This window comes from Sminthopsis crassicaudata, chromosome 6 (genome assembly GCF_048593235.1).
Source record: "Sminthopsis crassicaudata isolate SCR6 chromosome 6, ASM4859323v1, whole genome shotgun sequence".
Classification (NCBI taxonomy): domain Eukaryota; kingdom Metazoa; phylum Chordata; class Mammalia; order Dasyuromorphia; family Dasyuridae; genus Sminthopsis; species Sminthopsis crassicaudata.
This window is the reverse complement of record NC_133622.1, coordinates 248803152-248815827: the sequence shown is the minus strand read 5'-3', so window position 1 is coordinate 248815827 and position 12676 is coordinate 248803152. Positions and strand designations below refer to the sequence as shown.

At 58.9% G+C, this 12676-nt stretch overlaps 4 protein-coding genes and 1 non-coding gene across 6 annotated transcripts; 2 read left to right on the top strand and 3 right to left on the bottom strand.

Moving 5' to 3' along the window:
• The first annotated feature begins 565 nt into the window (after window positions 1-565).
• UBXN1 (UBX domain protein 1) lies at window positions 566-5034 on the top strand. The gene is made up of 11 exons (XM_074272440.1): window positions 566-779; window positions 1104-1614; window positions 2049-2133; window positions 2456-2509; window positions 2653-2759; window positions 2878-2947; window positions 3255-3446; window positions 3545-3596; window positions 3757-3870; window positions 4580-4772; window positions 4887-5034. The coding sequence occupies exons 3-11, from the start codon at window positions 2075-2077 to the stop codon at window positions 4934-4936; spliced, it is 891 nt and encodes a 296-aa protein (XP_074128541.1). The 5' UTR covers window positions 566-779; window positions 1104-1614; window positions 2049-2074; the 3' UTR covers window positions 4937-5034.
• UQCC3 (ubiquinol-cytochrome c reductase complex assembly factor 3) lies at window positions 3112-6195 on the bottom strand. Its single transcript, XM_074272444.1, has 2 exons — window positions 5954-6195; window positions 3112-5762 (listed from the first exon to the last, which is right to left on the bottom strand). Exons 1-2 carry the CDS (start codon window positions 6071-6073, stop codon window positions 5613-5615), a joined length of 270 nt encoding a protein of 89 aa, XP_074128545.1. The 5' UTR covers window positions 6074-6195; the 3' UTR covers window positions 3112-5612.
• Window positions 6196-7643: 1448 nt separating this feature from the next.
• LOC141545419 (uncharacterized protein C11orf98-like) lies at window positions 7644-11902 on the top strand. Of its 2 annotated transcripts, XM_074272441.1 has the most exons (6): window positions 7644-7860; window positions 7948-8107; window positions 8429-8548; window positions 10554-10678; window positions 11187-11284; window positions 11383-11902. In XM_074272441.1, exons 1-6 carry the CDS (start codon window positions 7732-7734, stop codon window positions 11414-11416), a joined length of 666 nt encoding a protein of 221 aa, XP_074128542.1. In that variant the 5' UTR covers window positions 7644-7731; the 3' UTR covers window positions 11417-11902. The 2 variants fall into 2 exon arrangements, with proteins under 2 accessions (XP_074128542.1, XP_074128543.1); XM_074272442.1 differs by lacking the exons at window positions 7644-7860; window positions 7948-8107; window positions 8429-8548 and adding an exon at window positions 10235-10370.
• Window positions 8703-9697, bottom strand: CSKMT (citrate synthase lysine methyltransferase). Its single transcript, XM_074272443.1, is given in 2 exon segments — window positions 8703-9474; window positions 9477-9697. Coding segments are annotated over 2 exon segments (813 nt in total). The 5' UTR covers window positions 9538-9697; the 3' UTR covers window positions 8703-8722.
• Window positions 9892-10040, bottom strand: LOC141548160 (small nucleolar RNA SNORA57). The gene has a single exon (XR_012483844.1). It is a non-coding gene; the product is annotated as a small nucleolar RNA SNORA57 (small nucleolar RNA).
• Window positions 11903-12676: the final 774 nt, after the last annotated feature.

Sequence of the window (12676 nt, the reverse complement as noted above, 5' to 3'; positions counted from 1 at the left end):
TCCCGCTGAAGGTGAAAGGTACAAGTCAACAAGAGTAAGGGGCACAAGGTTCTGGCACTGGGGGGAGGGGCAAAGACGGGGCGCTCGCGGTCTAATGAGGGAGACAGCGGACACAGCTCTGTACTGAGGAGACGGGACGGCCTGGGCCGGACCACAAGGGAAGGTACTGAGATTAAAGACCGAAAAAAGGCTTGGGCAACAGCGAGCTTTGGCGGAGCCCTGGAAGCGGCGATGAGGAGGAAGAGACTCCTGGAAGCGTCCTGGGCAAGCGCGCCAGCTCTGCCAGCTCCGAGAAAGCGGGGGAGGGCCCTGCGAGCCTCGAGAAGATTGGAACCCGCGCCAAGCTATGAGAGCTTCTCTTGCTGTTAAACACGTAGAAACAAGTTACATCCAGTGCACACACATATATTTATACAATTATTTTGCTGCGCAGAAAAAATGAGAAAGAAAATAAAAAACAAGCAAACAACAGAGTGAGAATGCTGCGTTGTGCTCCGCCCCCAGCCCCCACAGGCCTCGGTCACAAGACCATTGCAACAGGTCGGAATCAGCTCCCGGAGGAGCCGCGTACGGGGAGCTGCGAGACTGGATGTCACTCTGAGGGGAGCGGGAGACGGGAGGACAGCTGACCGGGGCGAAGGGGAAACAGTGAGGAGAGGAGACGGAGCTGGGGGTTCGCCATTGAAATGGGGAGGAGGGAAGCTGTGCGAGGCGAGAGGAGGCCTAAAAGGGGAGCCGGTCAGCGGTGTATGTAAATGCACCGACTGGGAGCACGGGAGGTAAGCGGTCCGTGGGAAGGACTCGGGGCTTTGCTCCCACCTCGTTCCCCAGGGTGAGCAGGGCCCAGGCAGGGCGAGGATTGGTTAAGATAGCGGGGCAAAGGGCCGGGAAGGGCGGGGCCGCTGAGGGTCCCAGCGAGGAACCTCCCTGGCTTCCTTTAAATCCCAACCCAACTCCCGCCGGAAGTCTCCCCCGCGCCTTTCACTTTAATGCGCCTCCTCTTGCTCGCTTGTACAGTTTGCTTTTATATACGATTCCACGCTGCCTTCCCCATGGACTGTAAGCTCTCTGAGGGCAGGGACTGACTTTTTTCCTTTTTGTAGCGCCAGAACAGTGTCCTGCACACAGTAGGTGCTTAAATTCCTAGACCGACTCAGCACAGCAGGAGGAATGACGTCACAGCAGAGCAGAATGACGTCACATCGTGATCGGATACGGGGATTGGAGAGTTCCTGAGCACTGAGGAGGAAGCGGCCTCAGCCGCGTCCCGCAGCTTCTTCCCCGGTCGCACTGGAGTGGCTCATGGAAAGTTCTCTCCCGGCTTTTCCACTTCTAAGGGATTCACTCCCTGCGCTGGACTACTCCAGGGAGGCGGAAAGCGTTGCCTGGGAAACCAAGGGAAATTCCGCTCCCTCCCAGCAGCGCGACCACGTGCCCTTGAAAAGCGAAGTTGCCTCCACTACTTTGTCCCTCAGCAGCTCTCGTAGACCGCCCCGCCTCCGTCCCAGAGCACCACGTGATAAAAACACCGGCACTTCCGACTTCCTCCGCTTCCTCCTCGACCACCCTCGGCCCCCACCAGCGCCCCAGTTTGTCCGGAGCCACCGAGTCAGGGTGAGGGCGCGAGGCCCGCAGGCCGGGGCGGAGGCGGGAGGAGGTTCGAGGAGGCGCGCCCAGCTGGGAGAGGGCTCCCGCCCTGATATTGGGGAGGGGAGGAGGCGCGCGTGCTCTGATGGGCCCGTGGCTTGGAGTTTAGGGAGAGGAGGGAACGCCGAGGAGGCGCGCAGGCTGGCCCCGCCTCCTCCATGGGCCCGGAGGCGCGTGCAGTTCGGCTTAGCGCCGGGCGGGGGAGGTGGGGCGCCCTCTGTCCCCGCCTATCTTCCTGGATGCGCGCGCGGCCCCGAGGACTTGGTGGAGAAGCGTAAAGGGGGAGGAGCCGGGGCGGCACGTGGGCGGCTCGCTCCTTGCTCCGCCCCCTTCCGGGAAAGGAGAGGAGGTGCGCGTGGCCGCCGCCCTGACCCCGCCCCCGCCCCCGCCTTCCTCCCCAGGTCCTGGTGGAGGCGGAGGCGGCGCCATGGCGGAGCGGACGGCTCTGGAGAGCCTCATCGAGATGGGCTTCCCGCGGGGGCGCGCGTAAGGGAACCCGTCCCCGCCCCCAGCTTAGCCGAACGTCCCCCGCTCTTTCCGCCCCTCCCCCAGCTTTGGGTCCCCAAGGAGTTTCCACGCCCCTCCCCCTCTGTACAGACCCTGCCTTTCGGGTCCTCAGGGGCGGACTGCCCACCCCGGAACCCGGACTCGCCCCCAAGCCCCTCTGTAGGCCTTCTGAGGCCACGAGTGTCCCAGGTGGAGGTGACCCGGGCGTCCTGTGCAAAACTTGGGAGTTCCCCCCCCCCCCCCCATGGCCTGCCCTGCCTATATTATGTGCATTGAACCCGGCCCTGGTTTCTGTCCCCAGGGAGAAGGCTCTGGCTCTCACGGGGAACCAGGGCATCGAGGCTGCTATGGACTGGTGAGAGCAGAGGGAGGCCCACGGCTGGGGGCTTGGGAATCGTGGGGAGACTGGGGGGCCTGGGGGGCGGGAGGGGCCTGGGAGAGAGGAGTTGTAGGGCAGGTGCAGGATTCCCCGCTCACTGGGTTGCCCCACTCATCTAGGTTGATGGAACATGAAGATGACCCGGATGTGGATGAGCCCCCAGCTTCCCCCCTGGGACACTCCTTGGGGCATGAACCCCCGTCCTATGGGGGAGGCAGCCCTGAAGGTCAGAGCCAAAGGAATAGGTGGAGGAGTGGCACCTTCCCTTTAGGGAAGGGATGGGGACTGGGGAGGAGTCCCCCAGGCCACAGCCCCAGGGACACGATTGGGTTACCTCTTCACAGGGCCTGGGTCAGCCAAGGTGGAGGAGAAGCCACCTCTGAGTGAAGAGGAGAAGCGGGAGCAGACCAAGAGGTACCGGGCCCCGGGTCTTCTCCCTGGGGCAGGGCCTGCTTTTCTCACTGACGCCCGGACCGAACGCTGCTTTGTGCCCGGGCCCCTTCTGCTCACTCCAGGGCGGCAAACTAAATGTCTTCTGGTCTTTTCCGGAAGAAACAATGTTGTACACACAATAATTGCTTAATAAGCGTCAGAAATAGCTGAATATTATTTTCCTTTTTCTGAATTACCGTCACATTCTCTTTTCAAAGTCTCCCCCTGAAAGTTTCAGTTACTACCCTCTTTTTCCTCGGTGTTGAGGACTTCCTTGTCTCTGATCCAGGATGTTGGAGCTGGTAGCCCAGAAACAAAAGGAACGGGGAGAAAGAGAGCAGCGGGAGGCAGTGGAGCGTGAGAGGCAGCGTAGACGGCAGGGCCAGGAGCTGTCGGCCGCCCGGCAGCGGCTACAGGAGGATGAGATGCGCCGGGCAGCCGAGGAGCGCAGGAGGGAGAAGGCCGAAGAGACGGCGGCCAGGTCGGAGGCCCTAGGGATGGGGCAGGGCAGGGAGGAAAGGTTGGCGGGGGGCCTGTGTCACTCACCATAGATTCTCCATCTCTTGCACTCTCTTCCAGACAGCGAGTCCGGGAGAAGATTGAGAGGGATAAAGTAGAGAGAGCCAAGAAGGTGGGTGTCAGTCGCAGGGGCAAATTAGGAAATACAGGGTATGGTCAGTCACAGGACATCTCCATTGCAGAGGATCGTAAATGGTGGCTGGGAGGCATAAGTGTGGGAGGGGGCCACCGGGTGTAGGGTGGCTCCCTATCTGTTTTCCCTTGACTCCTAGTTTGGTGGCACTGGATCACAGATGACCTCCCCTGCAACAGAGCCAGGCCCCGTTCCTTCTTCTCCCAGTCAGGAGCCTCCCACCAAGAGAGAGTATGATCAGTGTCGAATACAGGTATGGGTGGGTGATGGTCCCTTGGAGGCTACGGGCTTTCCTCCAAATCAAAAGCCATGTTGAGGTGCTGCTGCTCCCGCTGTCCCACATTCAGGGATCCCTCCCCTTGGCTGTCTGTATTCTTCCTTCCCAAGTGAAATCCTTACTTTCTCAGCGTGACTTTTAACAACTTATTGGTGAGTTCAGCTGCCTGACCCTTATTCTGTGTGAACGCCAACCCCCATAATATGACTTGTGGGCCTACGACACGTGCTACTTGTTTACAATTTTAGCATCCTGGGCCCCTGGGTTCAGTCTGTTACATCTCTTACTATATTGTAAACTCCCAGACAACCGTGAATGGGCCTTTTTAGCATACGTACGGCAATCGGCGCCACCAAAGAAAGCGGCTTCATAAAAGTTTCCTATCGTGGTTATAATTTGCCAGTGATAGCCTCATGTTCTTTTCTTCTATTTTTACTTAAGCAAGTGGAGGCAGCCCTGTGGCAGAATGGAAAGGCATTCACTAGCTTTGCTGGGCAAGTCACTTAACTTCTGTTTGCCCCAGTTTTTTCACTGTAAAATGGGACTAGTATAGAATCCCTTTCTGGGGTCTTGAGGATCAAAACAGACAGTTGTAAAGCACTTAATAAGCACTATATGAGCGATGTTATCAGACAAGCCTTTACGCCACATTTCCCCCAATACCAGACTCTCTCTGTCCTTCCAGGTTCGGCTGCCTGATGGCACCTCCCTGACACAGACCTTCAAGGCCAGAGAACAGCTGGCGGCAGTGAGACTCTATGTGGAGCTACATCGAGGGGAGGAACTCGGGGGTGGCCAGGACCCCGTACAGCTGCTCAGTGGCTTCCCCCGGCGGGCCTTTTCTGAAGCTGATATGGAGAGACCACTGCAGGAGCTGGGTATGGGCCTAACAAGGTGGGGGAGGGGTGGAGACTGCCTGAAGTGGGAAGAGGTTTCAATGTGGGCTGTTAAGAACGGGCAGAAAGGGAGCTGAATCTCCTCTCTTCCTACAGGACTTGTGCCTTCTGCTGTCCTCATCGTAGCCAAGAAGTGTGCCAGCTGAAGGGCTCTCCAGCCTCCTCACTTTTTCCCCTCAAAACTCCCCCCACCTCTGACAGAGCACTGACATCCCTCCCTAATAAACACGTCCTGAGTCATGTATGTCAGGCTCCTTCCTGAGGGCAGGGAGGGTGGATGAGGGGGTGGGGCAGTTTTTACTTGGCTGTAGAGAGGGGTCAAATGGCAGCACCCTGCAGTTGGGCCTGGCCCTTGAGCTCTGCCCTACAAGGGTGGCAGAAAACCCAGGGACACCTTCATGTCCGACCCCCCAGCAGGAGAGGACCCTCCTGTACAACCCAAGGCCGGGCTCCCCAATGCTTGGAGGGAAGCCCAGGTCCCATCACCTGAACATCCCCGAGCCTTCTTTCTTTCCCTTCCGGCATGCAAATACAACGGGAACCCCATATTGAAGATGATGTTCTCTTGGCCCGCGCCACAAACGCTTCCGGGCTGGGATCAGAGCCTTGAGCGCCAGGCAGGGGCATCTCCATCACAGACTTGGCAGGTGCCGGAAGTGGGGAGGATAAAATGGCTATTACATTCAGCCATGAGTCCCGTTTATTAAGCCAGAGTTTATAGCGCACTGGGGAACGAGGAGGCGGCGGCCTTGGTAGGCCCCTCAGGTATCAGGGGAGGCGGCCCGGCGACGTTGGGGGGTGGGGAGGGATCCCGGGCAGGCGTCAGGCCCCCCGGCCGCCCTCCGGCCGGTTCCAGTCCTTCCTCCAGGCCACGTTCTCGTGCGTCTCGACGGCCTCCCGGAGCGTGTCCAGCAACAGCCTTTTGGTCTTTGTCGCCTCGTCCCACCGCTGGGGGCTCCCCTCCGGGATTTCCTGCACGGGGCCCACGAGGGTGACAGGTCAGGGCCCGAGAGCCAGGTCCCCGCGGCCTCCCCCAACCCTCCCCGCCCCCTCTCCTGGCCAGCCCCCAGGACAAGTGGAAGCTACGGGAGGCAGGGCCGGCCGCAGCTCTCGGGCCAGACAGAGGCACCTCCCCCATGCTCTCCGGGCGGCGTGCGACCCACCTTGAGCATCTCGCGCGTCCGCTGCTCCCCCGGCGTCACCAGCACGAAGAGGAAGATCCCCAAGCCCGCGCCCGAGCCCAGCACCGCCGCCGCCAGCAGCGCCCTGTGCAGCGACCCCATGTCCTCGACCGCCCACCGGAGAACAGAGCCCCGCCCCCTCCGCCGCCTAGAGAGGCCGCGCCACAGAGACGAAGTCCTCCGCGGGCGGGGACACCGGCCTAGAGAGGCCAATGCGGGGCCATAGAGACGGGATGGAGCGAGACCGGAAGGCGAGGACTTTAAAAGGGGAGGGGCGGGAGGGGGTGAAATGGACTAGAGAGTTTTTCTCTTCCTCCTCCCACTGCGCAGAGCTGGGGCAGGAAGAGCGCTCGTGGCTATAGCGCCCCGGGGCGGAGAGCCCAGAGTCCTCCCACCTGCGCTCGCCCGCGGAGCCGGCCGTGCGCATGCTCTTAGCTTCGCTTGAAAAAATCCCTCAGCTCCGGGAGAATCCAGCCTGTCATCTAGATGTCCCTATGGGGACCCCTAGGGCGATGAGAAACGAGACTATATTTGTAAAGCGCTAGGGCGCCCCGGAAGTACTCTCAGAAGCTTTAACTCGCTTCTCTCGTCCGCACCCCCCCCCCCCCAGAGAGCGTCACTGTCACATTCTCACTTCTCTGTCTCCTCCTCTTAAAATGGGAATAATAATAGCACCACCTCCGGTGCAGGGTGCAGTGAGCACCAAACGGGGCAGGACTTGACAGAGAAAAGGACCGTAAGCGCGGATGAAACAGTTCTGGGTGCTTAGGAGGGCCACAGCCCTGGATTGTGGTGGGCTAGAGCCACAGACAGTTGTGGTGGGTGAGGAGGCAGCGGGCGGGCTCCCCCCGCCCCCCAGGCTGACGGGAAGGCCCGTGAGCTGCGGACAGAGTGACAGCCGGGTTTGATGCTGAATAATTTGGTGGCAAAATCTTTCTCCCTGGGCCTGGGTTGTCCTGCTTCTCCCCCAGCTGGCCCGGGCCGCGCGGCTGTTTTCGAGGCTCTAGGGCTCCGGACTGAGTCTGAAAAGGGGTGACGGGCCGTTTGTCCCCTCCCCCCCTCCCCTGCCTCCTGTAACTTATTTCAAATGAGGGGCTTGGGCCCAATGAGCTTTTTCGGCCGTAAAACGAGATTGTAACTATCCTGGATGGGACGGGCAGCCCTGGGGTCACTCGGTGACGTTCCTGTGACTCCCGGGCGCTTGTCTACAAAATAAACGGACCCGTCCTTCGGGTCCTCCAGCTCTAGAAACCTGCCTAATATTGGGCCAAAAGCCACCGTCTGTACGTGAGGAAGCTGGTTTAGTCACAGGGATTTGGCCAAATCCGACCATCTGAGCATGTCTCGGACAGCTACGTCTCATCCGTGCAAGGGTCTGGGGGGGCTTAAGTATGAATCCGTGACCTCCACAGCCAGCTCTGGGAAACAGCTCGGAGCTGCCCAGTTTTGTGGTAAACGCTCTCACAAGAAGGATCCTGAGCCACGTGTTCCAGGGAAAAATCGCTTTCACCTTTTTCTGTTCCCCTCCAAGGGCCAAACTCTTCCAGTCTTTCCTCCCCCCTCGGGGGTTCCATAATCTCCCTGCTGCTTGTCAGCCTCCTTTCCTCAGATGCGATTAAGGGGCCAGCTCCCAAAGGAGATTACTGGGGCAAAATCTGTCCCCCTTCTGTGGGAGTCTGGCATAAAGGGTCCGGGGACAGAGGGGACACAGCAAATCGGGGAGATCTTGAAGCGGAGCAAGTCCTCCATCACCCGTCACAATGGCCTTCCTGCCTAGAAGCAGTGAGGAGGAGGAGGAGGTTTCCTGGCCCAGCAACAGTCCAGGGTCTCCCTGGAAACCAGACTCTCCAAATCAGGTCAAGAACCTGTGGGATGAGCAGGACATTCAGGTACGTGCTCCAAGCCCCGGCCCCGCTTAGTGCAGACGCTCCTCCAAGTCCCTGCTGGATTCTGAGTCAGCCTGTGCTCTGCCTTAGGTTTCTTCTCACAAGCCCCGTCCACCCTCCATCACCGTGGAAGCCACAGATACAAACGAGGTGGAGAGTGGGGAGCTCAGGTGGCCTCCTGAGGACTTGCTGTTATCCGACAGTGAAGAGGAAGAGGAAGCCTTTTTCCAGGACCAGGATGAAGAATCAGGTGAAGAAAGTCTTGGTGGGAGAGTCCTAGAGATGGGAGTGGGGGAAGGGCTAGGAAATGGAAATAGGCAGGAAGCCGTTGTTTAGGTGGAAGAGGGAGATCATAAGGGTAATGATGAGAATGGGTCCATTTCCTTTAACTCTACGGTGGCAGGTGGCAGAGTAGAGCAAGATCCGGGTTCAAATCTTGCCCCAGAAACAACCCTGACTCTTGGCTTAATGTGAGCCAGTTTCCCCAACTGTAAAATGAGAACAATGAGTCAGTGTAAAGGGCTTTTTTGGGGAAACATTCTAGCCGTGGCAACATTATTTTCCCACCCAGGCTGGGCTTGGTGCCCCATAGATCCCAGATCCTCCCTAAGAACCCTCAATACTGGATCTGACTGGGAGCAGGAGGAAGAGGAAGAAACCTGGGAGGAGAGCGAAACTTCCTGGATTTCTGGTGAGTGAGAGTAAGATTCTTCTCTTGTTTCCTGAGTCATGCTCCCCCCCCCACTGGAGACAGCACCGCCCAGGAGAATATATGGGAGACCCCATGCTTCCCACCCTCACTCCCAGCCAGAAGGGCTACCCCATTCCTAAACTTGACACACAAATAAAACGGGGAAGGTGGATTTTATTGAGCTGCTTGGACCAAGTAAGCAAAATAACTGAGCCCCTTGAAGGGCCCCAGTTCGTGTATTTTCACCGATCTGCTGCCAGCTCCCCGCTCCAGGCAGGGCACGCGGACGTCGGGGTCCTCATCCGAGAACTGCACTAGGGTGCCCCGTGGGGCCAGCACCCGCAGACACTCAGACAGCAGCTGCCCCGCCCCAGCCTGGCCTCCTCTGGCCACCGCATCCCAGGTGCCCTTGTCCAGCACCAGTTGGAAGGACCTGGAAAGACAGAGCGAGCCCAGGTCTCGGGCATCAGCCTGCAGGAAATGCAGCCGGGAATCGGGATGCCCCGGGCGCAGGCCAGGGTGGTCTCCGTGCCCTTCCAGCAAGTGCTTCATGCGCTGCACAGCCACTGGAGAAAAGTCCACGCCTAGCACGTGCAGAGGCAGGGGGCATTTGGTGTAGAGCCCAGGGCACAAATCCGAGGTCCCACAGCCCACGTCCAGCACCCTGAGGGGGGCCGCCGCTGGCCCTTGGGGAGCCCCTCTCTGCAGCAGTGGCAAGAGAAGCCCCTGAACCTCGTCGTAGCCAAAAAACCAGTCGAAGGTAGGGGGCCTTCCGGGCAAGGCCTGGGCGTGGAGCCGGTCCCAGAGCCTGCGATCGGACAGGCAGCTGCCAGCCAGGGAGCCTGCACGGGGTTGGGACAGGGCAGTGGTTAAGGGCGTGCGCTGGGCACCTCCCCCCTTCGCCCCCGCATTCCCCACCCCAAATCCCTACCGGCCCAGGAGTGCTTCGCCCTGGTCGCCTCGTGGAGAAGCCTGTGCAGTAGCGCCATCGGGAAGGTCTCCAGGGTCAAGTCCGGGTGGAAGGGCGCCCCGCGCGGCGAGGTGGTGCAGGGGAGGGCTGAGACCGCGGCCAACGAACACCGGAGCCCAATCGCACGCCCGGCTCCCGCTCCCCCTCCCCCCCCCCTGCGCCGAAAGAACGAGGACAAAGGTCAGAGGCAGACTTTCTCAGGGAGCGGACTTTATTGAACGAGTTAAAAAGGGGGAGAGAAAGGGTCCGGCCGTTCCATGTCCGCTGGCGGCGGCGATCAAGGTCCTGAAACAGAAGCACAACAGGTGAGAACCAAAAAGGCGGAGGGAAATCGGCCGGATCCCGCGGCCCCTTCTCCGCCCTGCAAAAAGGGCGATGTCCCGGCGAGTGAGGATAGAACCGGCGGATGGGGAGCCGCCGGCACCGAAGACATGACGCCGGGGGGACCAGGGTCCCCTTACTCTGCCTCCGTACATAACGGGGGCCGGGACCGAGCACCCGGCCCCCGCCAAGAAATGGAGGCAGGACGCGGACAGGCACGCGGCAGTGCCCGGAGCTCCGTCAGACGCCCTCGCAGCACCCCCCCCCCCCAGGAGGCGGGACGGCGACACTTACCGGCTCAGGCGGGAAAGGAACTGCGTTTTCGCCCTGCGCTGCTTTATACGCAGGCTGTCGCACCGCCCCTTACCTCTGATTGGCCGCTCTGCTGGGGGAGGGGCTTCCCCGAAGGGGCGGGGCGCGGCGCGTGGAGAGTGGCACTTGGAACGGCGGAAGCAGCCGCTGCTGCGCGACGCTAACCTCTGAGCCTGGACCATGGGGGCTCCCGGGGGGAAGATCAACCGGCCGCGGACGGTGACTGCGTGGGACCCCGCCCATGCCCCTACCCTCTGCCCTCTGCCTCCAGCCCGAGGCGGCCTCCTGGCCCTGCTGCCCACCAGGGCCATCCACGCGGCCGGGGGGGGGGGGGAGGGGCGCGGAGGTAGCTGCGCGAACTCCCCCCCCCCCCTAACTGCCGCCTGTTCCTTCCTTTGCCAGGAGCTGAAAAAGAAGCTGTTCAAGCGGCGCCGGCTGCTGAGACGGGAGCGGCGGCGGCGGCACCAGGTGGTCGGGGCGGTGCTGGACGAGGGGCTTATCACTCGCCATCATCTCAAGAAGCGCTCGTGAGTCTTCCCAGGGCCCCTCCGACGGCCTCTCTCTGCCCCGTCTCCCGAGGCAGAAGGGGGCGGGGCCAAAAGCGAGGGCGGGGCGGAGGGAGCCGCGTGTTTCAGGTCTTGGAAGGGGCTTCACTGATGGGGTCTCCACAGCTTAAGTGCCCGGATGCTGCTGTTACTCCCCCCCCCCCCCCCCCCCCCCGCCCCTCAGAAGCGAGCTGTCCGATGAACTCAACCGCGTTATCCTGCTTGGACTAGAGAGTCGCATTCTTATCCTGCCCTCCCCCCCTTCCAGAAATCTGGAAGTTCTGTGAGAATTCAAGCAACAGTCATGAAGTAGCTGTTACTGCCGGGTGCGGTGCCAGGGTCCGGAGGCACGGAGGCAGATAGGAGGGAGCCCCTGCGGAGCGGCCGCTAAAGTGTGCCCATCCAAGGAAATTGTAAATGCCCGGAAAAGCCCAGCCGCTTCCCCTGGGGTATTCGGAGCTAAGACTGGACCTTTGCCCCTCTCCTTTAGGTCGAGTGCCCGAGCCAATATCACCCTGTCTGGGAAGAAGCGGAGGAAACTTTTGCAGCAGATCAGGCATGCCCAGAAGGAGAAGGCTGCCATGGAGGGTGAGGGGGGGGGGCTTTGGGAGGGTTCCAGCAGAGAAAGGAAAAAGATTGGGGTCTGGAGGGCACTCCGCTAACTAACTCCTCCCCCCCTCCTGCAGTGGAAGCTCCCCCGAAGCCAGGCAGGACCACTGAGGCGCAGCCCAGACGGCAGAAGAAGAGGAAAGCTGGAGTCATCCAGGATGTGGAGATGGAAGACCTGGAAGCTGGCAGCTGAGCCCCCACCATCTCAAAGAGGCCATTCCTTCAGTTAGGACAAGGAGGCAGAGCCCCTGCCCATAGGCAGCTGCTGCTGCTGCTCTTTCTTTTAATTTTCCGAGGCAGTCAAGAGGGTGGGATTTGCCCAGGGTCACAGAGCTAATAGGTACCTGAAGCTGGATTCAAACTCTGGGCCTGACACACTATCCATTTTGCCTCCTAGGTGTCCCCCTCCCACCATGGGCTTCCAAAAGGCCATGGCCCTGACCTTTCCCCCCCTGCCCTCCTGTGTCTCATTCAAGTCCCTTTGCTTTGACAGGGGAGCTTCAGTACTGTTTGCTTTGCTTCCTGGGGAGGAAAGAAGGGAGGTCCGGGGCTCACTAGTGATAAGTTTGTAATAAAGTTGTTTGAGTTCTGGCTGGAGCATTTGTGAGTCTCTGTGGAAGGATGATGATAGAGTAAAAGGCTGGGGAGCCAAGCCAGGGGCATGAGCTGATTCCCAGGAGATGATCCTGCCCCCAAGACTGAGGGTTCTATTTAATAATGTTTTATTTTCGAAATATATGCAAAAATAGTTTTCAACATTCGCCTCTGCAAAACCTTGTGTTTCAAATTTTTCTCCCTCACCTAGATAGCAAGTAATCCGATACATGTTAAATGTGCAGCTCTTCTATAATTTTCACATTTATTGTGCTGCACAAGAAAAATTGGATCAAAAGGAGAAAATAATGAAAAAGAAAAAAAAATCAAACAAAAAAGGTGAAAATACTATGTTGTGATTCATATTCAGTCCCCATAGTCCTCTTCCTGGATGCCCACGACTCACTCCATCACAAGTCTTGTGGAATTGGTCTGAACCACCTCATTGTTGAAAAAGAGCCATATCCATCATAGCTCATCATTACATAATCTTGGATCTGTACAATGTTCTTTTGGATCTCCTCACTTAGCATCAGTTCATATAAGTCTTTCCAGCCATCATCCTATCGATCATTTTTTTAAACCCCTATTGGTAGCATTTTTTTTGTTACTATAAGCAGAATTTTTAGCATCTTAGCACTTTGTAAAATGGTTAAAGGCCAGAGGCAAAATATGTAGAATGGCTCATTTCACAGAATTAAAAACTTGAAGGGATGCAGTGGAGCCTTTATAGTAGTACAAAGCTTTTATTTTACTTTTTAAAATTGATAATACTTT

Bases quoted from the DNA above. Each gene is read 5' to 3' on its own strand.
- UBXN1 (XM_074272440.1), top strand. From the start codon at position 2,075: ATGGCGGAGCGGACGGCTCTGGAGAGCCTCATCGAGATGGGCTTCCCG. The intron at 2,510-2,652 runs GTGAGAGCAGAG...CCACTCATCTAG, and splicing joins ATCGAGGCTGCTATGGACTG to GTTGATGGAACATGAAGATG. The intron at 2,760-2,877 runs GTCAGAGCCAAA...ACCTCTTCACAG, and splicing joins TGGGGGAGGCAGCCCTGAAG to GGCCTGGGTCAGCCAAGGTG.
- UQCC3 (XM_074272444.1), bottom strand. From the start codon at position 6,073: ATGGGGTCGCTGCACAGGGCGCTGCTGGCGGCGGCGGTGCTGGGCTCG. The intron at 5,763-5,953 runs GTGGGTCGCACG...GGCCCCGTGCAG, and splicing joins GGACGCGCGAGATGCTCAAG to GAAATCCCGGAGGGGAGCCC.
- LOC141545419 (XM_074272441.1), top strand. From the start codon at position 7,732: ATGGCCTTCCTGCCTAGAAGCAGTGAGGAGGAGGAGGAGGTTTCCTGG. The intron at 8,108-8,428 runs GTGAAGAAAGTC...TTTCCCACCCAG, and splicing joins GGACCAGGATGAAGAATCAG to GCTGGGCTTGGTGCCCCATA. The intron at 11,285-11,382 runs GTGAGGGGGGGG...CCCCTCCTGCAG, and splicing joins GGAGAAGGCTGCCATGGAGG to TGGAAGCTCCCCCGAAGCCA.